At 35.1% G+C, this 23,752-nt stretch overlaps 1 protein-coding gene across 50 annotated transcripts in view; it reads left to right on the top strand.

The window, feature by feature from the left end:
- PTPRD (protein tyrosine phosphatase receptor type D) overlaps nucleotides 1–23,752 on the top strand; it is a 1,180,356-nt gene that overhangs the window by 936,654 nt on the left and 219,950 nt on the right. For 26 of the 50 annotated variants that reach the window (XM_032097364.1, XM_032097332.1, XM_032097322.1 and 23 more), the window contains exons 11-12: nucleotides 17,540–17,685; nucleotides 21,809–21,950. In XM_032097364.1, the coding sequence (XP_031953255.1) occupies nucleotides 17,540–17,685; nucleotides 21,809–21,950 (288 nt within the window). Of the gene's footprint in view, nucleotides 1–17,539; nucleotides 17,689–21,808; nucleotides 21,951–23,752 lie in introns of all 50 variants that reach the window. The other 24 variants (XM_032097314.1, XM_032097313.1, XM_032097327.1 and 21 more) reach the window with 1 other exon arrangement.

Here is a 23,752-nt window from a genome sequence, read left to right on the forward strand (position 1 = left end):
AACTACTGTAAGCTATCAAACTGCAGATTAAATGTATTGGCTGGCATGTTTATTTCAGTGGAAAACAGATTCTGGAATGATCTGAATGATGAATATGTAAGAGAAACTTCCTACCAGATAAGAATCATAGTATGGTTGAGGTTTGAAGGGACTTTGAGGGACATGTAGCTCAGAACCCTTTGCAATGGATGTGGATACCTTCCATTTGGACCAGATTGCTCAAAGGCCCTTCCATGCTGGCCTTCAACACTTCCAGGGATGGGTCCAGTGCCTCACCACTCTCATAGAAAGAATTTCTTTCTTACATCCAATTTAAATTTACCCTCTTGGAGTATAAAACCTTCACCCCTTGTCCTGTCACTACAGGCCCTTGTGAAAAGTACCTCTCCAACTTTCTTTTAAGACCCCTTCAGATACTGGAAGGCAGCTATAAGAACTCCCCAGAACGTTCTCTATGCTGAACAACCTAGTCTCAGGTTCTGGTACTGATAATTTTGGGTATCTGCTGGCTGTGATACCATATTTCCTGAACTGAAACAAGACGTTAGATTTCTGTTACACTCAGCAGGCAAAATGAAAAATAAAGAGTAATTTGACCCTAAAATGTGAGATTGGAGTCAATTTCCTGATTGAGGGAGTATTTTATGTTGGTGGTTTCAACTTGAAGACAAACTATGTATTTACTGTAACCTCTCAATTTCTCACTTCGCTGAAATGTGTTCTTTTCTTAATAAATGAGATCACTGACTACCTTTCAATAGATTTTCTGCAATTTTAATATCTGTGAGTCAGTAGCACAGAGTTTCTTGTGAGTCAAGCTGATGAACGTTCTCCTCTGATAATTCCAAAACTGGAGTGCAGAGATAGTGACTTCTTCTAATGATATTTTGTTTTGGAGGCCATTTTACAGGTTTATGTAAACCTGCATTGCAGTCTATTAAGAAAGATAAGCAAAAGTTTAGTTTTCTGCAGTTATCCACAAAGAGACTTAGTAATCTTCCCTTCAGCTACGTTTTGCTCTGCTAAAAATGCAACAATTGCTAGAAAGTTAGCAGAGTTGATTTTAATGCCATTCCTGCAGACTAAAACTCTCTGATACTTCCAATGTATTGTGTTAAGTTTGGCAAGAGTCAGCTGTCTGGCCTTATTTTGTACGTAGACTGTAAACATTTTAGGGGGTAAGATTAAGATTGTAAGCATTCTTCGAGAAAGATTATCCTATCTGGTTTTTTTGCATATAGCAAAGTCAGATCCTATTTTATGAGGGTGCTAAATGTCCTGCAAATACTAAATAATGCTGATTTATTTATTTATTAGTTTGTAATGTAATTCCTGTTCATCCTTGTTTACCCATTCCTCAGCTTTATTTCACTGGAATGTTTCTTGATTTCTTCCAAGATTACAGGGAGGACCAACAGACCTTAAAGAAACTGATAATGTCAGTCAGTAGAGAAACTTAAAGCCCCCTATCAATGTAACCTGGATATTTATGAGGCCTTTTGAAATGTGAAGGCATGAGGAAATGCTACAAAGAGTTGCATTCAATACATATGGAGACTTCTCATAGAAGGACACACAGATATGTACTTGGCATCTCTTCACAGGGAATACTTTCACTACAGGCTGTTAGAATTTCTACTTCCATGTAAATTTTTTTTGCTGTAGGATCAGACCTAGGTTTATCAAATGCATGAGAACATGATAGATTTCCTTTCATTGCTCCAAACCAGCTTTGCCCACCCTCCTGTATTGCCATTCAAAAAATCTGAACTCTAAACAAAGACGGTATATAAATTTGAAATGTTTATGTCTCTTTCTCTTCTCCTTGTAGTTCATTACCTTATGAATATAACTCTAGAAATTAGTTATGATTAAGAGAAGTTAAAATTAATTAGCAACTAAGACTAATTAGATAAGAATAAATATCAGGATAAATAGATACCTATTTTCTACTTGCGGAATTGCATATACTTCTGGAATAATATTCCAGAATTATTCTCATCTCTTCTCTCTGGTGACCAGTGACAGGACCTGAGGGAACAGCATGAAGTTGTGTCATTGGAGATTCAGGCTGGGTATTAGGAAAAGGTTCTTCACCCAGGGGGTGTTTGGGCACTGGAACAGGCTCCCTAGGGAAGTGGTCACAGCACCAAGCCTGACAGAGTTCAAGGAGAGTTTGAACAATGCTGTCAGACACGTGGCACAGGTCTTGGGACTGTCCACTTCAAGACCACAATTGGACTTGATGATTTTTGTGGGTCACTTTCAACTACGGTGTTCTGTAGTTCTGTGAAAAGAAATTCTGTGCTTATACTTTCTGAGCAAAGCCAATATCCAGTCTTGAATTTTAATAAATAAATTTTAAATACTTTTGAAGAAATTTTTATTACAAACTCTAAAATTTTCATATTTTTATCTGCAAAACTCAAGCACAATATGAATCAGTTCATTAGAAACATAGGTTTGTTTTTCTCTCATAGGAAGCTAGGCAAAACTCTCATTTACTTACCAGCTTTCTGTGCAACATAGTATGAGTGCCTGTCACCCAGACAATTAGTTCATAACCTATGGAATGTATCCTATATTCTCTTGTGTGTCTGTGTGTGTGAGATGGCTAACAACTGCTGGCTGACTAGTAAGACTCGGTTATGGTTACTTGATGTGGTGAGTCTTCACTAGAGCAGAGGTACGAGTAGTATCAGTTTATCCACCCAACTTTGAAACAGTCAGCACTGATCTAGTGCATAAGGAGGTAAGCTTGCAAACTTTTTATTTTTGGAAGCTATGTAACTAGTAACCTGATCACAGTGCTGTACATGTGCTCCTCAACCTGAATCTGAAAATAATGGACTAAATCTTCAATTTATGTAAATTTAAGCAGTACCGCTGTTATTACTGAGTTTCAATCAGCTTACAGTAATGAAGAAATTAGGCTGCTTATTTAAGAAATCAGTTTACCTGTTCATAGTATGCATGTTTTCTCAGTTTCAAGAAAGTGAAAATACTTCACATAATTAAAGATATGTAATGGGTAGAATATCTTGAATGAAACATAGTATCAATTAATGACTTAGGTGACTTTCTAATTAAATGGTAAAACATCTTTTCAAAACAGTCCAGTCTTCCAATATTGCCTAACTGGAATGATCTTTTACAGAAATTCAGCTGTGTCAGAAACCTAGTCAAGTTTGGTAGAAGCGTGGCAGTTCAGAAAAAAAGCTGTTCTACCAAAATCTCTACTTGTGTTAATATGCATGCATGTTCACTGGGCCATATATTGGACAACCTTCATTTTGTGAATATAACTGTAAAAATCTTTAGAAGTTCTTTAGGTGTTTTGTCTTGAAATGCAGTACTGGTACTGGAGTCTCTCATGCCCACACAAAGTCTAGATGTGGTCAAAAGGCTGTCTCTAATTAGGAATACGAGGCAGCAGGTTTTCTGTGGCACCAGTATTTCATCTGTTGTGATCTAAAGCAAAATTTAGTGTATTGTTCACAGCATTTTAAGAATCTGATACCTTCATTCTTACAAAAGCAGTTAAAAACAGAAAGGCAAATCCATAATGGGTTTAATCATCTACATGAAATATCCAGGGTGGAATTTATTTCAGTACTCTGGTCATTAAGTTTTTGTATCATTCACTTAAGCACTCAGTTCTATGGTGGCCTTTTTAGACATTCATATGATTTTGGAAGTAAGATATCTGCTCCTAGAAGTAAATGTCTGGACATTGGAGGTAACTGTATGACTTTTTAGTCTCTTCTTCACTGTTCATTCACACAAAACTATGCACACCTGCATGACTTTCATTGTCCTTCGATTTCTTTCAGAAAAGAGGTTAATTTAGTCAATCCTGAAAGGTCACAATGAATCAGAATGTGAGCAAGAACATGAGTACTTTCAAATAACAATGATGCAAACAATTAGCTCTGGCTCCACAGTGTAACATCCAATATTTTTTCTCTTTGCAGTGTTTGGCAATTAAAATTACTTTGTCATAGGGATCCTATCTTTTAAGAGTACAGTACTTTAGCTGTTGGACTAACTTCATACTCCTTTGCTGTGATGCAGAGGAATCACCTGTAAACAAGATAAGAAAGAAATTGAGGGCATGGTGGAAACATTCGCTGGGAAACGATCAGAAAGCTTAAGAAATAAGCCCTTACTTTGATCAGAAAGGACTTAAATTCTCAGATCTGAGAGAACAGGGGAGGCTCAAGATATGTATCGGATAAAGAACTCAGTTCCACTTGAAAAAAGAAAAATGTGCTGGTGGGTTGAAAAGGAAATTTGACATTCAGGTGTTATAGGAGATTTGAACTTGGAGGTCACCAGTATGGAAAGATTTACACACCTATACAAAACCTCATTTTGATAGTGACGAAGCTAACATCTTTGTAATGGATTGCAGAAAGCAAGGGAGCTAAGTGTGTGTAATGCAGTATGGATTGGTATGGGGTTTTTGGTGAGACATTTTAAGGAATTCGAAAGTTTCATTGTTCAATAGTTGTGTCAGTTTTGAAGTTGAACATAGTTGTGACTGTATAGATATGCGCTGGCTGACTTAACCGCTAGGCAGACAGTGTAGCCTGGTTGTCTGCAAGGTCTATGTAGTTACTTTTTTGCCTGCTTGAGGAATCTGTGGCTAACGCTTAATTGTACTGCCTTGCCTTAATTAAAACTGACTAGAACATGTGTATATGACTGTAATTACAAGATTTACTGCAGTATGGGTAAACTCAAAGGTGAGGGGTGCTTTTGACACTATTTAAAGTGTTGGGGTTTTTTTCTGGTGCTGTAAATATGCACGTTAGCCTTATGCTCTCAAATGCAAAAACATTCTTTCCATTTTTAGTTTTCTTTTTTTCTCCTTTTTTGCTGTGGTAAGTCATGTATTCAGCTCTGTAAGTTCTGATTTTTTTTTACATGACTGGTAATCTGTAACCTTGCTCTGAAAGCATGATTATTTCATTGAAAAAACAGCATAGTTCCTTAACTATAGAAGGTGAAGTATGTCTTTTTTAAATTAAACTACCTCAAGATTTTTTTATTGTATTTCTTTCTTCTGAATTTTTATTTATAACACAAAATAATTTACTAAAAAACTGGTCCTGTATACACTATATTAATTTCTTTATTCTTAGTATCTACGTATCCGGGCATATAGCTCTTTGTCTCTAGGAAGGAATAGTTGCAAACATTCTACTTCTCTTGTCCTAGTAACAGGGAACAACTTCAGAGAAGCTACTACATTCAATAAGTAAGAACCTTAAAAATAAACAGAAAACACATGGTTAGCTCATTATGTTTGTAGCTTCTGATACCAGAATGGAGTTCCTTGATCAGTAGAGGCTCCTGCATTGGCAAGACTGAGAACTATACTTCTTTTCACTCTACCCAGCAGATATATTCCTGTATACCCATGCACAACTAATTACATAATCACAACAAAAGGCCTTTATATATAGTGTTGTTATGCTACAGGCTGATACAAAAGTTAAGCTCGTTTGTATCAACTTAATATGCTGCTATCTATTGAGGAGGGAGAAAGCGCACAAAGGTTTAAACCTTTTATTCTTAATCATTGAATATGTTGCTGGGGTTAACGCCAAACACATAAAAAATACATCTTCTACTTCAGTGGGCTGATTTTCATCTCTGTCAGTAATAATTTTGTATTAATTCTTCTCCCCAACTTCCTTTTGTTTTGGTACCATATATTGTGTTACATTGTATTGCTATTTTTACAGTGAGAAGTTAAGAGTACTGAAACCAAAAACTTAAAAGATTTTTTTTCCTGGAATTTTTTGAAAGCTGTCTACTTTTAAAAGAGGATTTGTTTTACAAGAGCAAGCATCAAAGTCTAACTTCTCAGTTTTTATTGCTAACTCTAATTAGAATTTTTTCCAGCTGTGTGTGCCAGCTTATGACACAGTACTATGCCAAATTATTGGACAACCAGAAGCTGCTTTTCTAAAGGCATTCAGTGAAGGAACAATACATGTAGTAATTGATTCTTGTGATTTATGAACAATACAGTAATTCATTCAAGAGGTTTTACTATTATTTTATGAGAGGCTTTGCATGTGAAAGAACATAAAGATTAAATTACAACTTTCCAGACAGCCTTTGGGAGCAAGCAACTTTTATACACACTAAAATCAAAGCTTTCAAACACTCTTAATTTTTTACTAAAGATACGTGACTGACTGGCAGTATAGTAACATGTAAAGATCTTATTTTTACTTAAATTTTTACTTCAGTAGACCTAAGATTCATCTTGGTTTAGGTTATACTTCTGCCCTGTTTCACCACTAATTTCTGCTTTTCTTTTGCTTTTTATCATTTCTTTATTCATGAAATGAGCTATTTTTTAGCTTTTTTCTTATTCCTGTCTGTCCATTTTATATTTATTGGATATTTCAGGGCAGCTGTTTTGATTTCTGTCTGGTGACCTGCCGTATCCATTGCATCCCCAGCTTCAGTAATCTAACCTCATATGAATTTGTGTCAGTAGTTTCAGTTTTGTTGTGAGAAATTTATTTCTGGTTATATTTTTATATTCAGAAGGAAAAAATCAGAGAAAAAATAAGAAGTTTTGCAAAAATGCAGATTTTATTCTACCTTTTATATTCTTTCTATAAGCAGATTGTGGCTTTGATGATGGAGTGCAGTGGCTGATCACTTGGTATTTCTACGTTTTGAATAGGCCATTGAGATTCAGACATACAGAAATACGAATCCATTGACAGCAAACCAAATTTCTCGATTGTCTTCACAAATGAACAATCTGCCATTTTCAAGTATACATTCAACGGGTTGCTGAAGCTTGATGTGGAAAATACAATTTCCTTAAATCTCTTATTTCTGAACATGCATGTTAAATCTAAACGTATCTATACATATTTACTGTTACCTAGATGAATATTTTAAGTAACTGCCATAATTAACATGGTTTCTTAATTAAAGCATTCAATTCTATTATTTAATGGACACACACCATATTAATTATATACCACTGATTTAAATTATGATGCAGGATGATACATTTTGCAGAAATAATTTATTATCATTTATACAAGATAACCACTTAGTGTCAAAACTAGCAGTTCTTACTCAGTACACTTGTGCAGTGTGAGCTCATGTCTTTAGAGAAAAGAGTGTTAATTAAACCAACATTTTGCAATATTGATATGCAGCGGACTGCAGTTTTCAAAGACTAACAGGTTTTTCAAAGAGCTACGTATTTCCACTGACACTTCAAATTTAGATTTGAGTGGGGTTTGTTTGTTCATTTTTGTTTTCTTTGCCCTGATAGAAGTGTCACCCATGTAGTTAAGTAGATAGGACTTAAACATTTCATTCAACGCATGAGCACAAATCCTTACACAAATTTTGTAAATACAGTGGTGGTAACGACTGTAATACTCCTGCCTATGTTTTGTGACATAATCTAAGTAGCATAATCCTGGAAGTAAGTAAATTGAGACATGGAGGTTAAGTAATTTGCCTGAAGCTAAACAGCAAGCAATTAACAGAGATGGGATTAGAATTACAAAGATTTGGCTCTCAGCCCTCTATTCTGTCCAAGAGCCAGCTGCCACTTCCAGTGCTTTTGGCTTCCAGTTCTATCTCTTGAGACTAAACTTTGAATTTGTTTTCTTCATACTGCTTAGATATGAACTTTAAAGGAAAGTATGAATAAGACTTATTATTCTTTTTTATTTTTATAGTAGTTGTAAAGAAAGTATCTGCCTTTGCAAGAAAAACGAAGCATGAAATCATTCTTGGTAGTCACATTTTAATAATTTCTACTTTTCTTTTAAAGACGGGCATGAATCATGCTTTCTAATTATGATAGAGATTTCAGAGTGAAAATCTCTATGACAGGACAAATGTAATTTTTTTCTTTATTTATTTTAAGAAAAAGGGCTTTATTGTGTCCTCCAAAGTCTTATGTCCTTCTTTTAATAGCCCTTGACTGAATATCAGCTGTATGTAGTGTTATGATTTCTTGGTATCTCTTTTAAAAAGAAGAATAAATATGGGTTAAAGATGGAAGAAATGGAAGATATAATTAGTGAGAGATAGATGAGATAGGTGTAAGCTAGGCACAGCACTGTGGGTTTGGATTATCTACTTTGATATATGTTTAACCACTAAAAATTACATTAAAAATCCCTGAAGTAACCAGTGACTGAAGTGACTAACCATGCAAGATTCTTGCAAAGCAAGTGTAATGCTATACAAGATATCGAATAATTGTATTTTCAGTGATTTTAGGTAATAGGTGGTAGAATAAATTTCCTTGTATGAAGTGATATTACATATCAGAATTAAAACAGAAATGAACTTCTAGTAATTAGAGGTTTACCTTTACGTGGTGGTACGTTTCTTCTGATTATGTTTCTGCTTTTCAATCAAATCCATGATCCAGCAACACCTCTGTTGTGCATATCTTTGTATGAGGTTTTAGTTCTCGTATTCTTACATGCTTTATAATTTGCTTTATATTTATGCTGGCATAATTTTGCTAGAGACAATCTAGAACAATGCAGCTCCTGTAGAAGTTTGTGGAGCAGATGAACCTTGAGTACCTTACAAGTAGTATTTCTTGCATTTTTGCAGTGCATTGTCCTTAATGACAACAAAATGTGGCTGGTATTTATGGCAGGACAAATACACAGTAGGACACTGAAAATACAGTATCAAAAATAATGCCTGTGTAAATACATTCTGATCAGTGCTTTTATGTCTTCCTAGCTGTATCCCAGAGCAGACTGCTTGTACTGTGTTAACCATACTGATGTATTGTAAGTGACTTGTGGGCAAGTAACTGGGACAACCCACTGGGGCCTTTAGTCACTGAATCTTTTCTAATAACTGTAAACAGTTTTGTGACCTAGTTTATGAATGTCTGCTTATTCATCAGCAGTGCATCATCCTATGGGCCATGCTAACCTGTCTTACAGTACAGCTGAAGGTGGGCTGCATTGCACAGCTTACAGAGCATTGCTGGTTAGAGGAGTATGTATTCTGTCTACTTGGTTAGACACTTAATTTAGGCTTCATGGAATTGATTCTTGTAGGTAAAGGGTAAATGTTGGTTTATAACTAATAGAGGGAGGTGTTGATCTAGTTTTGGGACAAAGCAAGCCTGACTTAGTAAGAAGGGAAGAGACTTACGAGTCTCTACTAATTAGGTTTTAAAATTATTATTATTTTATAGCAGCTTTAATGATACTGTCTTTTTTTAACCAGTTTACCTCCATAAATTATGCTTATGTCGTCATGTCATCTCCTAATGCTGTTCTGCAAGTAGAAAGTCATCTTCAACCCCTTAATGCCCCATTTTGCATATGTTCATATGGGCTGTGAGATTTGATTAGGCACAAGCATACTTCTGCTTGGAGTTATGAGAATTTGCTTATGTGGATGCCTTGTCAAGCATTAACACTGAATCATATTAGTATGTAGAGTCAGTATTATTACTAGATAGTTGATTTTGCTTTCTCAGTCAGTAATCATCAGTTTGCCCTGTGTATAAATGGCAAGGTATGCGTTTTGTTGTTTTTAGATAAATAAAATATGAGTGGAAGTTTCACTTAGTTGTTACAGTGCCCCAGTTTTATGCTTCCTCATTTTGGTACCTGTGTTGAGGGTTTTAGTAAGACTGAAACACTTCTAAAGGTCATCCTCCTGGTCATAACCCGGATATTCTGAGTCCCTAACTGAAACCTGTAGTGTCTCATCATTCCTACTCTTCTCTGAGAGCAAAACTCTTCTGGAAAGAGATCAGCTTGCCTGGCATTTTAAAATCCAGTGCTTCTTCTTTGCACATCGAAAAGGAGTGCCAGTTCTCAGTTACCAAATAATTCATATGCCGTCCTCAGACATCAAAATTGGAAAATGAAGCAGTAGAGAGCTTTGAAGCAGAATTTCCTTTCGTTAAATTAGTGAATATGACAAGGTTATGTAATATTCCTGGGGGATAAAGTGGTGCACGTCACTAACCTTTTAGATTCAAGAGGCATCATGCTTTTTATTTGTGGCTGAAAGAAGGCTTAGTACTGGATTAACTGTCAAGGTCGTCTTTCTAACTCAGGTAAATTAAGCCCCACCTAGCTTTTACATATACTTTTGTGATAAATTCTATGTATATACACAAGCTTATACCTATTTTTTTTGTATTGTGCATTTGAACATGTGCTGGTTTATGACTTAAATATATGCAGTTGGGTTAATATAATGGATAGTGGGTCACTAGCACTGGAATTCCTATAGCCATGGGGAAAAAAAAGGGAGAATTCTTGACCTCCTATACGTTTAATGGATAGTGAGTATTACTTAGTTGTATGCCTGCATCTTTCAGTGCTCACATTAGTGAAACACTAGAACCAAGAATCCTGATTCTCTTTTCTTGAACTCTAATATAAACCAGAAATTTTTTGTACAAACAACTGAAGAGACCCTGGAGTAAATAAGGGCAGATTTAGAAGCAAATGTATACCACTTTCATTTTCTGTTGCAATATTTAAATGAAGGCTGAAGTTTGTATTTAAACTAATGACTATGTTGCACTGATAGCTAAAGGGGTTCACCCAGCTTGAGGAATGAAGGCAAGAGGGCATGGTGTGGGAGTAGGCCTGGCTTTGGGAGGTTTCTCCTTTAGTCTGATCATCCATGAGACCGACTCTGATGGCTCATAAGCCCTGGCTGCCTGTTAGGCTTAGCACAGTATTGCTCTGACAGGGAAGTAGTTAATGGCTGGTCTGAGCTGTACACTACACGTTCTAATAGTTTGTCATGAAACCAGCTTAAATTGCTAGTGGCCTGAGACAGTTTTAGTAGAAAAAGCACAGTAATAAATACTTTTTCAGCTTCTTTCTACTTCAAATATAAGTATATTGGTCTATAGTATTAGTAAAAGGCCTTTTTCAGAGGTTTTTCACATCGGTTCTTCATATTTGCGAAAGCCTTTTTTTCCTCTCAGTTATTATAAGCTGAAAATGGACGTGTGTGTATGTGTGAATGATATTAGTTGGCAAATAAATGTCTGCTGCTGTCTGTGTTGGTTCATATACCTCCCATGTCCCTTGGGCTCAGATAATGTCTGTCTCCAAAAAAGCATACATAATCCACAATGAAATGAGCTGGTAACAAGGTTTGCAGAGCTTAGAGGTACAAATTAAATATGTGCTATTTTAACATTAGACCTTTTGGAAAATGTAACCCACCTGTTCGACTTGTGAGGCCTTACTTGTAAGTCTGTAATTTGATTTTGTATTTCAGGGAAGAGTGAACCTAATGATCACCCTACTAAACTGACACTGTGCATTGCAGGAAATTTGAAAACGTAAATATAGGGTTGACTTTCCATATTTTCCTTGAGAGATCAGCAAGCGATATTTTTATTTTTTTGAGCTGTGTACTAAATCTGAAGGGTGTGTATGCTCTGGCAGATTGAAGGTTGGGAGCTGGAGATGACTGCTAAATTGGAAAAGTAGCCCCAAAGAACCAACCAGAAGTCTCCCTCTAAAACCAGTCCTTTGTTCTGAGTGCTTTTGCTTTTAGAAGAATATGTGTAGCAGAAAGAAGGTGGGGTGATGAGTGTTTCAATTATACTATCAAGATTTTATGAGTATTGTAGGGGCTGAGTTTCTGAGAGGATGCTGTGAAATAGCTTGATTTCCTTTTCCCTGACTTTTGGGAAATGTGTGTTTGTACCTGGAAATAGTTTCTGTGAACAAAATGGATCAGGATTTTCAGCTGGACTTCATTGGCATGTCTGAAGTGCACTTAATAGTTCAAAGATACAAAACTGATAATTTTCATTCACAGGATAATAAAACTATTCACCTGCTCAGGGTATGATGATATTTGAAGAGGGTGTTGTTGCTATCCTTGCTGAAGGATGTTAAGGCAGGTACAGTTTTAAGAGATTCACAGTGAGAGACAGAAAAATTTCACAGCTTATGACTGACAGACAAGAGCTTTTAGGAACATACTACTTGTTAACTTAAGAATTTCTTTATGCAGATTTCATGAATACAAATTATTTCTCACCCTTGTAGAAATAAAAACTAATTAGCTCTTCCACATAGAGTGAGATATGCAGATCCTCTGTAAGTGCAGGTTAGAATTAAGGTGAAACAATTACTTGTAACAATGATCAGTCTAACTTATGTCACAAATTATTACTAAGGAGTAAATTAGCAGCGAATGCTGTAAATGAAGTGTGTTTTGAAATTTCTATTAAGTACTTTTCTATTAAGTGCTATGTATATGTTTTTTAATATATTAACTACCCGAGGAATTGTGAAAATAACAAATCATGTAATTTGTAATACATGAATACAGTATCAGACTGAGATTATATGCAACATTTGCCTATTTGTTCATTTTTACCTGGACAGGAATCTTCACCACCTTCACCATCATTAAATATGAACCAGTGTGGCCTTTTTATTTAGCGGCCTATAAGTCTGTGGAATACAGTGAATGTTGCAAAATGGGAAATGGGGTGAAAAAAGGAGGTTTTTTGGTTTGGTTTGATTCAGTTTGTGGGGTTTTTTTGTTTGGTTGGGGGATTTTTTTGTGGTTGTTTTTTTATTCTGTTTATTTAGATTTTTACTGTGTGTCAGAAATTTCTGTGTGTAATTTGACATGCGAAGAATTACTTCAGAGTTTTTTACTCTGAGTGAGTCTGGTCACATACCCCCTGAAACTTTATGCTGCTAGACCAGTAATATAAAAGGGCTCAATGCTAAGTGAAAATTATTTTTATGATTGTACGTGTGCAGTATTCCAAAGTGCATGGGCACCTGCCAGACCACATTGTTTACTCTGCTCTCGACCTGAAAACATTTAATGGGAACAGTTGTGATCATCATCTTCCAACTTTTATTGCTACAAAATGAGTCTTTATAACTGAAAAAGTTACTGTAATTTTTAGAGTTTCCTCAAATACATGTCAATTTATAAGTAAATGGGGCATTTGAAAGAAGGGTCTTTGCATTTTCAGTTTTTTCTGATGTGTTTATTCACCCTTGCTATGTATGCTTACAAGGGATACGATATGATATGATTTATGCCAGTTCTTATTCTAAGCTAGTAAACTTTTTCATATTTCAGGCATATGATGAAGTTTAATCTTAAATTGAATTATTTTATACTAGGAACTTCTGTACACCCCAGAGAATCTAGAAACAAATGCATTAGGCTCTGCATCCTCTATATTCTTGTCCATAGTAAGTCCACATGGTGAACTAGCTGTAGTAGGACTGCACACATCCCCTTAGCTCTCACGTCAAAGAAGGTGAAGTCTTATCCTCGTATTCACTTTTTTATTAGAGGACTATGTCCATAAAAACGTCTCTACACAAGAATAGTTTGCAGTAGCAGTAGAAAGAAGGGGGCTGAAGTAGTAATTTCAAAAGTATTTTGTCAGACATTTTATTTGAGTGCAGAGGAAAAGTGATACATATCCTTAAAGCACAGCACAGAGCAGTAACTTTAAAATGGATAATTCTATGACATGATGAAATGTGAATTAATTAATTCCATTCAATATTTCAGAATTCTACTTAAACTTTAAAAAAACTATGTGGAGGCGCAAAAGGGAAGAAGGAACTGTCTTATGCTCGTGCCAGGATATTCAAATGTTCCAATCAAAATGAGTTGTTTTAGTGTCACATTACAAATATATTTTATGGAGCCCTAATGTGCAAAAACACTCCACTTCCATCTGAACAGTGGTAAACCATCTCTATTTCGGAAGTTCCTGTGCCCGGCGACGGCTTGACTGTTCATTGAAGCAGCAGCCTAATTTCTATGGGTTTAAACTCTTCAAAACAAATAAATGCAAGCTCAGTGTATTTAAGATGAGGTAGCAATAAATTCAATTTTCCTTCATATATTAAGAGTGTGATTTGCAGTGGTTTAATAGTTATCTCTTTGGCTTCTCAAGAGTCCCAGCAAGAATTGCATACTGTGTAGCAGATGGTGGGAGCCTGCAGCTCTTGAATGACAAGGCCTGTGGTACTCTTCAGAAGTCCAAGTTACAGATATCTTCTACTCTAATTTTTTTTTTTTTTTTTTAGTTTGACAAGGTATCAAAATTCAGTATTAGTATGACTATCTGGGTAGGCACTGGTATATAAACAAGCAAAACTTGGGTGTTCTTGCATTTAAAAGATAATACTGCAGCAATTTTGATGATGCCCTCAAGAGAATTCAAGTGCAGAAATATGAGATGCTGATTTTAAATGAATTTCACTTATTTTGTTTTCATTACACTCCTGTTATTTTAACTGTATTTATTGATATGTTACCAAGTAAAGTTCCAAAAGTGCTGAAGACTGTGGTACCATAGTTGGTAATATATTACATCTTTTTTTTTTTTTTTGACAGATTTAATTGCAGTGGAAGTTTCCCATATAGATTGTTGCTGTGCTTAATGAACTGTGCTGCGGAGAGTTTTTCTTGAACTATGCACTGCTGTTGTTAAGGGAGATCAAAAATAGTTGTCAGTTCTCAATCAAAATTGCCTCATGTTAATAAGCACAACTGTGTGTGCACTTTAATTGTGTTTGCTATTAGAGTGCCTAGCAGTATAGGTCATAATCAATGTCAAGAAACCGACAGCATTAATTGTGGAGATAATTTGTGTCAAACTTTAATTAACAACTTTTATAAAGGCAACAAATACTACTTTTCATTTTTGCTTCTGCTGGGTTGTGATTTCGCATACCTTTACACTGATAGTGGTTGCCTTATATGTAACAAGATGAACATGTTAATTGAGTAACAAAGAAGGATTGCACAATACTTACCTGTCTTCATGGCAGATAATTTTATAAATTTATTTATGTTCTAATAATAATTTATCTTCTCTGATGTCATATGATACCTGAAAGATAATTTACTTACTTCCAAGATTAGGTATTGGAGGAAAGTTGTAGCAATGTTTTTTATAGGAATTACTTACGTAAAAAGAAGCTTTGACCAGATACATACCTTTTTTTTCAGCTAGGTTATGGTCTAAGTGAAAGCCAAAGTTCCCTTCAATACTGGATTGTGAAGCTTTTTTACTGATGCAGATAATATTAGTCATATCATACAAGAAGGTGGTTTTTATTTACAGCCTTAAACCCTTGTTTTCTTGAAAAATGTCCACAAGTTGAAAATTGCATCATTATGTTCAGCTGCCCTTGTTTTCTGTCTCTGATGCTACATGGTTAACGAACAGCTTTATTTTTCCAGCAAAAATTCACATAGGACTGCAAAAATACTGTTGTTCAGGTAGCTGGAGCCATGTTAAGTATTCAGCCCTATTTCTGCAACTCCACGGTGTAGATACTAATGCTCTGCAGAGGCTAGCATGCAGTTTCTGTGAAGGAGTCGTGGCAGCTGTAGTCCTTTAGTCCTTTGCCAGGTTTGGGACAGTTCTACATGAAGAAATCATTAGAAAACTGGTTGTACCTCTAACGGCAGTTAAGTTTGGTGGAAGATTTTTAATTTTATTTATTACTATATGTTCTATTTGCTGCCTATGAGCTACTGTACATAGTTATTGCATGCTGTTGGACTTCTTCATGAAGTGTATCTCTTTTAGTGGCTTGAGTTCTAACAGTGAATTCACAAAATGTCAAAAAAAAATTAGAAGAGAATGGCAGCGTGTCATTTTTCGCTTCGTGGCACATGATCACAATTTGTGCCACAGAATGTCAGTAGATCGGATTCAGTCTCCTTACACAGTGCTGAGTTAAAACATACATAGAAAGGGTTCAAAAAGAGGACTTTTGGTGAAACCCAGATGCTCTTCATCAGAATATATTTTTGTATTTTTTGTGGTCCAGGCATAAAGCCTGTGACTTGGGAAAGGATTTCTAATTTCTTCACTCTATGTGTGTTTTATTTGCTATGGTTTTGGCAATTCTTGACATCAGAGAAGTTCTTTCATAATTTTCCCATGGCAGTAGTGGAGCACTGTACTGCTGAGATGTGCTCTTGCATTTGGGTTTAGGTATATTTTCACCGGGAAAATTAGCAGAGTGGGTACTGTTCTAGGACTGTTGAGCATTCTGAAATGTTAAAAACTAAGACATTTTCCTGACATTCCTATTAAAGAAAAAAGCATGCAGATTTTCAGGAACATCATATTTTTTAAAAAATCCTTTTTTACATTAGAGGTAAGGTAAAAAATTTCCCTAATTTCATTTTGTGAAATGGCATCTTGGCATTAAAGTATTTCAGGACTTCTTCCAGTGTTGCATATGTGCATGACTGTAGGCCGCTGTGTTTCTTACATTCAAATAATGCTGACAAGAAATGGTGTGTATGGAAAGACCAGTTTTGCAGAATAAGGGGTTAGACATCAGAACTAAAGAGCAGCAACATGGAAATGAAAACTAGTACAGAAGAGGTACACACACCTGTCAGAACTAAGAGAGGAAAGTGAAGAAGAGGGAAGAGGTGGGAAACATAAAGGAGCTGACTGCTGGTATTTGAAGATGAGAACAAAAATTATTTGCAACAGATGCTATAAAGCAACTACTGCTCAGGATGGCTTCATAGCAAAGACCTGGTTTTTTTTGCCATTTATTGTTTCTAAGTTCTCACCTCATATAATTTAAATCAGTATCTGAAGGTGTATTGGATCTTAAGAATTTTTTTGGCTAAGAAAGAGAATGATTTAAATATTTACAGGAATTTTTCAACATTTTTGTTCTCTGTTTGGATGTAATCTTACAGATTTCAGTATTTTTATCTATAGAAGTTGTGTCTTGTGTTGCTCTAAGTTTGAAAATTTTGTCTCACCACAAATCAAGTAATAAATTAATTTTGATTTGTTGTAACAGAAATAAAGGGAAAAAGAATAATTAATTAAAATGACATTTCATACTTCCAAAACTGTTTCTCCATTTATCTCTCCTTTCCTGTTGTTGCTGTAGTTGGATCTTATTTTAGTTCTCCTTTCTGACATAGTAGAATTCGGGAGTAAACAGGAGCTGTACACAAAACTGTGCCCGAGGATAAATCTCTCTTCTTTTAGTCCTTTCTGCCTGGAGTCTTAATACATAGTAATTTACCTCCACCGTGCAAAATTACAAATGCTTTCTCCTAAATGTCACTGATTTTAATGTCTCAAAGGTGAGAATCCTGTTTTCATGACACCCTGTGATCATAGCATCAAGTAGTGAATCATGATATTGTTCCAGTTGATTGATGAGCTCATTTTGTAACAGAAGTCAAATTGGATTTTTTATTTATAATGGTGATAAAATATAATGTGTGATCTTGATATTCTAATGCCATCAGATTTCACTTTTAATATAAATTTTACTCATAAAATCTGTAAGTACTTTCCTGACCTTTTAGGGTTTTTTTAATAATGCTTTCTTTTGCAGGTGAATGATATCACTGGAAAAACGAAGCAGTTCCTTCTTTTTAAATTTTGGAATCTTTATGTGACTTTTTTAAAATTTATTTTTACTGCTTGGATTAATTTGGTTAATTTTTTTGTTTGTTTCAGCACCACCGAAGTTTACAAGAACTCCCGTTGACCAGACAGGGGTTTCAGGAGGAGTCGCCTCATTCATCTGTCAAGCCACAGGAGATCCAAGACCTAAAATTGTCTGGAATAAAAAAGGAAAGAAAGTCAGCAATCAGAGATTTGAGGTATTAGGTCCATTGTTCTGTTCCTCTGAAAAACATTTTATTCCAACCTTGTTTTTAATCCCAGTATGTGTGCTTTATTAATAGTGATTTAGCAAATAGAATTAGCTATCAGAGATAATTTGGTGGGAGCAGTCTCGGGAAGTTTTTAATTTTCAAAACTGGCTATGCATAGAACCATTAAAGAGAAAAGTGCTGCTGCTGTTTTCTAAGCTAGCATGGTTGAACTGAGGAGCTTTGTGGTGCCTCTGCTCAGTTTGCTGTCTCGTGAAGGAGCTGCTGGGGACATGAGCTGAGCAGTGATTGCTGTCTCCGAAAGCAAACCACCTCCTTTTGTGACAAGGTGCATCGAGCAGTCCTAGTCTTTGCTTCTGCTGCCACAATTCCTTACCCCTGTTGAGGAAAGAGACAAAAGGGGCACTGTAGTTCCCGCTGCTGAAGAGGGAAAGTAAAACTTGCTTGCTTTTGATTCTTTTCTTAACAATAAATTAGGAAAAGGCTTAGAGAAAGATGTTTCTCTCCACAACCTTCAGTTAAAGGAAACAGTGAAAATAATCTGCTCAAAGGATTCTGGTTATTTGGGGGAAATAAGAAAACAAGAATTTTTCCCTCTTGTAGTGGCAGGAATAATTGATGTCAGATACGGCTTGACCTTTAATGTGAAGAAAAAACTCAGAAAATGGGGGAAAACTTTTAGAAGAGATACCAAAACTTGCACTATGAGTGTATAATTGTCTCTTAAATGTTTTCAATGTTAAATAAGATACTTCTGTTTGCTTAAAAACAATTATTCTAAGGTAAATGATTTATGTATAAAACAGTTGTGACATGCATTTTATGGGCAAGTGATCTAATATATAGTTATTAACAACTGACTGAATATCAAAGTTCTGTATATTAATTTGAAATAATGTTTGAGAAGATTGCTTGTCCTGGCTTTCAGGTTAGATTTTTTTTAGAAGAACTGCATTTCTTCTATAAACCAAATTTATTTTAATAATTTTTGTTTCAAAAAATACCTAAAGGCATTGGAATTTGTTCATTAACCATTATAATTTTTGGCTTGTGTATTTACTACAACATGAAAAATAAAACCATGAATTTAACTGTTACCTTCTAGTGCCAAAAACTGCACTTTGCAGAGCATATGCGGAGCTGTATTGGCTAGAGGGATTAGCATAGAGTTTTTGTCAGAAATTCTACACAATTTATCCTCTTCTGTTCACAGAACTTTCACTCAAAGTGAATTCTAAACAGAGAAAGATTGTGCATGTATATGTTTACTGTGTGTTATTCTGCAATGAGTCATGGTTTATTTCCTTAATATATTTCTAGGTACCTGTGTACCTGATTTTAGGGAGAATAAGCAAAAATAAAGTAGGTTTTTTTCCATTAAAATTATTTGAAAGTAACTATCAAAATAACCTTACAATGTTTTAAAAATGCCTTTAGTGGATTGTTGAACAAATGGTATAGCCAAGGAAGATGGATTGTATTTCAAAGAAATAGATGACACTTGCCAAGTTTATAATTTTTATCATGTCCACTGAGCAGAGCAGTTTCAAAGTGTGCAGAGAAAATCATTATTTTAAGCAGCTTTTCTTCCTGTTCAAAGTAAGACCATTAATTCATGCCATAGAATCTCTAAATAAGATAAGAAAAGCAGTAGAAATTAGATTCCAAAAAGACATATGAAACTTTCGGAAAACACAAAATGTCTGAGATAGTGAGCTAAACCAAAAAGAGAATTATTAGTTTGGTTTCTTTTCCTCTTCTTTCACAGTAATATTTTGTATATTTCTCTGAGTTACTTAATGGTACAAGACATCAAAATGTTTTACCTGGACACCTGTCTTCATATAGTAAATACAGCTGGAAAGGACTCTAGTGGTCTATCTGATCCACATGCTTTCCCAGGGATGCTGGGGGTTACTTTTTTACTATTCAATAAACTTGGACAGTCTCCTGCAGGGTTTCATGAAACTTGTCCTGATTATTTGTCCGCCATGTGAAAGCAGAACTCTTTTGCTGGAACTTCATGTACATAGCAACTGGGGAACAAATAATTTATTTCCTCTCTCTTGACTGCTTATATATTTGAACACTATGGTCATTGAATGTTCTTGCTTACCAGCTAATTCTCACAAGTTAATGAAAATAGTAGTGAGAACTAGACATTGCTTCTGAAATTAAAATCTACAGTAAGACCTTGTGGGTCTTCTCTGTTAATCTTTCAGCTTTTATTTATATTGCAGATATAGACTCTGAACCCTTTTTTTCTCCTCTTCCTTCAAATTAATTAAAATAATAGGAATTATAAAAATATGCTTTAAGTTTCTAAGAAGTCTTTTAAGAGAACTTAAAAAGGAACAGAAAAGGGAAAAATAAAAGTTAAAAGTTACATCATTCTACTCTGTTCAAGACTGGTTTTTTTAAAAAATCTCTGTCATAAAAAAACCAAAATCTCATTCAGTAGATGGGGAAGAGTTAGGAATTAACTAGCTGTGATATGCAGGAAAGGGGAGAACGGATCACATGAAAAATAAATTCCTTTTATGATACATATTTTTGAGACATCAGACTTGATACTTAATCTCTGCAATATTGCCCAATCCAATCTACTGCAGTTGTTTTCCTTGGCTGTCCAGATAAATTTATTCAGCATCCGGGTTTAAACAATAGCAATTATTCTTTTTTAAGTATGTTTGTGAGTATTCGGATCCTGTGCTCTCATTTTTTATCTATAAATTGTTAGTCTGACTGCTTAAAGACTGTGAAATGTTTCTCTCCCTCATAAATGTCAATTTATCAAGAATTCTAGTTTTTCCTTTAATTGTGCTAATATCAGGTAGATATTTTTGTGTTGTCTAGATTTGCTTAAGGCAATGGCTTTACTGAAAGAACAAGAAAAAGTAATATATCCTGTGGGCTATGAAACAAATTTATTATCAAAAAAATCCAGGGTTTTTATCTTATTTTCACCTCTCCCAATGCTAAGCAGAAACTGATCAATTCCTGCAATGAAAACAGTAAGATACAGGGGATATTTATCATCATTTCCAACCCTGGACTTTATATCTCTCTTATTCTCAACATGTACAGAGATCTCGTAGGTTGCTTGTGTGTGAATTAGACAGAAAGAGAAAACCAGATGTGCAGATAGGCATATATGTAAATTGCTTTGTGCATATGTATATAGATTATGGTCAGATATTAATTATTTTGTAGAGAAAAACAAAATAAAAAATTGACTGTCCTTTCTTTGTAAGTGCCATTTACCTGATGGTAATACTGATATCTCTCAGCAATTTTTTAAATTTCTTTTTTTAAAAGTAGATTAAATAGATTACTGCTATTAGTTATTAAGAAAGCTTTCTCAGTACCTACAGAGTGTTGCAGTACTCACCAATATTTTAGGTGATTCTGACTGCAGGTCAAGAAGGAAATAAGATCTTTTCAGTGAATTTTCTCATATAAAAGTTATTACTTCTTGAGTGAATACTGCAGGTTTAAAACTAAATCTTACTAGTTTAGCCTTATTATTTAGTCTCTTAAATGGTCAGTTTGTTGGATAAATGGACTTATGTTCTGTGGGTTAGATACAAAGCTAAACTGAGTCCTTCTGTTTGGTTCAGGAATTGCAGACAGTTTTTAACTTAGGAGCCAAATGAGTGAGTGAGCTGCAGTCTGCGAGTAGAGGGGGAATATAGCTGGCAGCAATTAAAATGAATGTAACTGGCATTTGAAGGTAGAGTACTTTAGCTAAGAGAATGGAGAGGTATTGGTGGTGGACTTCAGAATAAGAGAGCATTAAGTTACAGACTTGTTTCTTACAGCCTTTGTTCACTGGGTTGTTTTGTTTTGTTTTTTCATTTGTTTTTTGTCCTGTATTTCTTGAAGCTATATTAAAGTGGCCACTGAATACTCACTGAACAGAAATGTATGTTCCAAAGTGTTGCCTTTTAAACATTTTCCCATATCACTGGGATTTTTCATGGTATACGAATTTGAAAAGTTAACCTATCTTCGGTGACTTGAATAACAGCAGGCCACTGTTCATGAACAGATCAGCTGAGGGATAGGTATTTGTAACAACATCTGTGACAGCTTTTGTTTCCTTTTATAGGTAATAGAGTTTGATGATGGATCTGGATCAGTTCTCAGAATACAACCGCTGCGCACACCACGAGATGAAGCTATTTATGAGTGTGTGGCTTCCAACAGTGTTGGTGAAATAAGTGTGTCCACAAGACTCACTGTTTTACGTGGTAAGTTCTTTCTAAACATAACTAATTTACTTCATAGCACTCGAAGTACTACACTGTTGTAAAATAGAGGATTCTCTCTGGCAAAATTAAATACAGTTCTTTACAAAAGGACCTTACTATCGTCCTGATGCTCTTCATTATAAACTTCTTTACGTAATACTTGGCTATTACATTTGTGACTTTTGACCATAAAATTGTAATGTGAGTATGTGGGGTATGACAGATCAGAGTAAAGAAAAGAAGTAAGAAATAAGTGAAACAGTAGTGCCACACACAACAGGTTATTGTATCAATTACTACTCAAGACAACCACTTTATGAATGCATTTGTTCACATTTTAGTGCTGCCCTGAGTAGCTTAGCTTTGTCCAATCAGCATTTACACAGAAATTTGTTCAATTAACAGTGGTTTTGAAAAGTTGCATGAATGGTTTTTAGATGAGGTTAAGCTGCTGCAAAATTTCCCTCACAAGATAAAAAAGGTGAAGGCTTCTTCCACATCAAATATATGTCACCTGAGCTGTATTACTTCAATAAGAAGTTTTTGAAAACAGTAAAGGAAAAATTCATTTTTTCTACTTGTTCAGGGGTGAGGATATTAATGTACTGCCAAGTCTACTGTCTAGATAATACTCAGGGGAGAAAATACTAGTAGTCAAATGACCTGAACATTTTATTTTGTCACCTGTAAGTGAATAGACACTGGATTTGGAGACACTTCATGGAATATCACACTCTTCAGTTTGCAGGGCTGGTTTTATGACTGGAGATTACTGTCTTGTATTTTGATATTACATGGCATTACAAGGCTAGCAGAATTACTAGGTGCCTGTTTATAGGAACAGAAGATGATTAAACAGCTTTACAGAATTTAGAGGAAAATTTGCGGAATGTGTAATTGCAATATGTTTTTTTCTTAATCCTCTATCCCAAGCAATATAGGCTGACAAGAAGGTTTCTTTTCTCCTGTTACTCCCTGAAGTTGGATTTTTACTAGAAAAAAAATTCTATAATTTTATTAGCTATTTTAATCATTACAGACAGTCCTGACATTAACATTGGAGACAACTAGTAACACTGTGTGCATATATATCAGATAATAACTCTAAGGACATACATATTTTTTTCTTAGAGAAAGTGTGATATAAGGAAACCTTTTCAATATTTAAAGTTCTTATCTCTAATGCCATGATTGTTCCTTGTATTATCTTTTAAAAATTCTTCCCAGTCTAGCCAATGGAAATGGGAATATTGATTGATGTTTTAACAGCACCATGGACCTGTTCTTAACTCCTAAGATAAGGTTTTCCCTTTATTAACTGATAGGAGCACTTTTCATGTACAGCTTCCACATTGTTGAACATAAGATGACATTTTTATATTCCATTAAAAGTTTTGCAAATTAAAGGGAGATGGGGAAGAGGAGCAGGGAAAAGTAAAAAAATTGTGTGGAAACTCAGGTGGAAACTATTCTTTGTCTTCATAGTTTCTTGAAATGTATTTACAAGACTACTGGTCAAGAAATGTGCGTGCATGTGTTCTGAAAGAGAGTGCTCTAAACTGCAGTTCTCATTTTGGGTTTTGTAGAGAAGTAACAACTCTCGTATCTCTCTACCAAGAACCACAGCAGTTGAAAAAGGCAGAGGGGGTCTCTGCACGTCAAAACTGACAGACTGTACCATGTGGTCTGTTTCTTTGCTAGTCCCATTGATTATTTAATCAATTTCTTTTAAGGCATATGTAGCTTTGCTGCCTATTTTTTGCTCTATAGTAAGAGCAGTAATAGTGGCTCAGTGCCTACTT

The sequence above is a fragment of the Corvus moneduloides genome, chromosome Z, assembly GCF_009650955.1.
Source record: "Corvus moneduloides isolate bCorMon1 chromosome Z, bCorMon1.pri, whole genome shotgun sequence".
Taxonomy (NCBI): domain Eukaryota; kingdom Metazoa; phylum Chordata; class Aves; order Passeriformes; family Corvidae; genus Corvus; species Corvus moneduloides.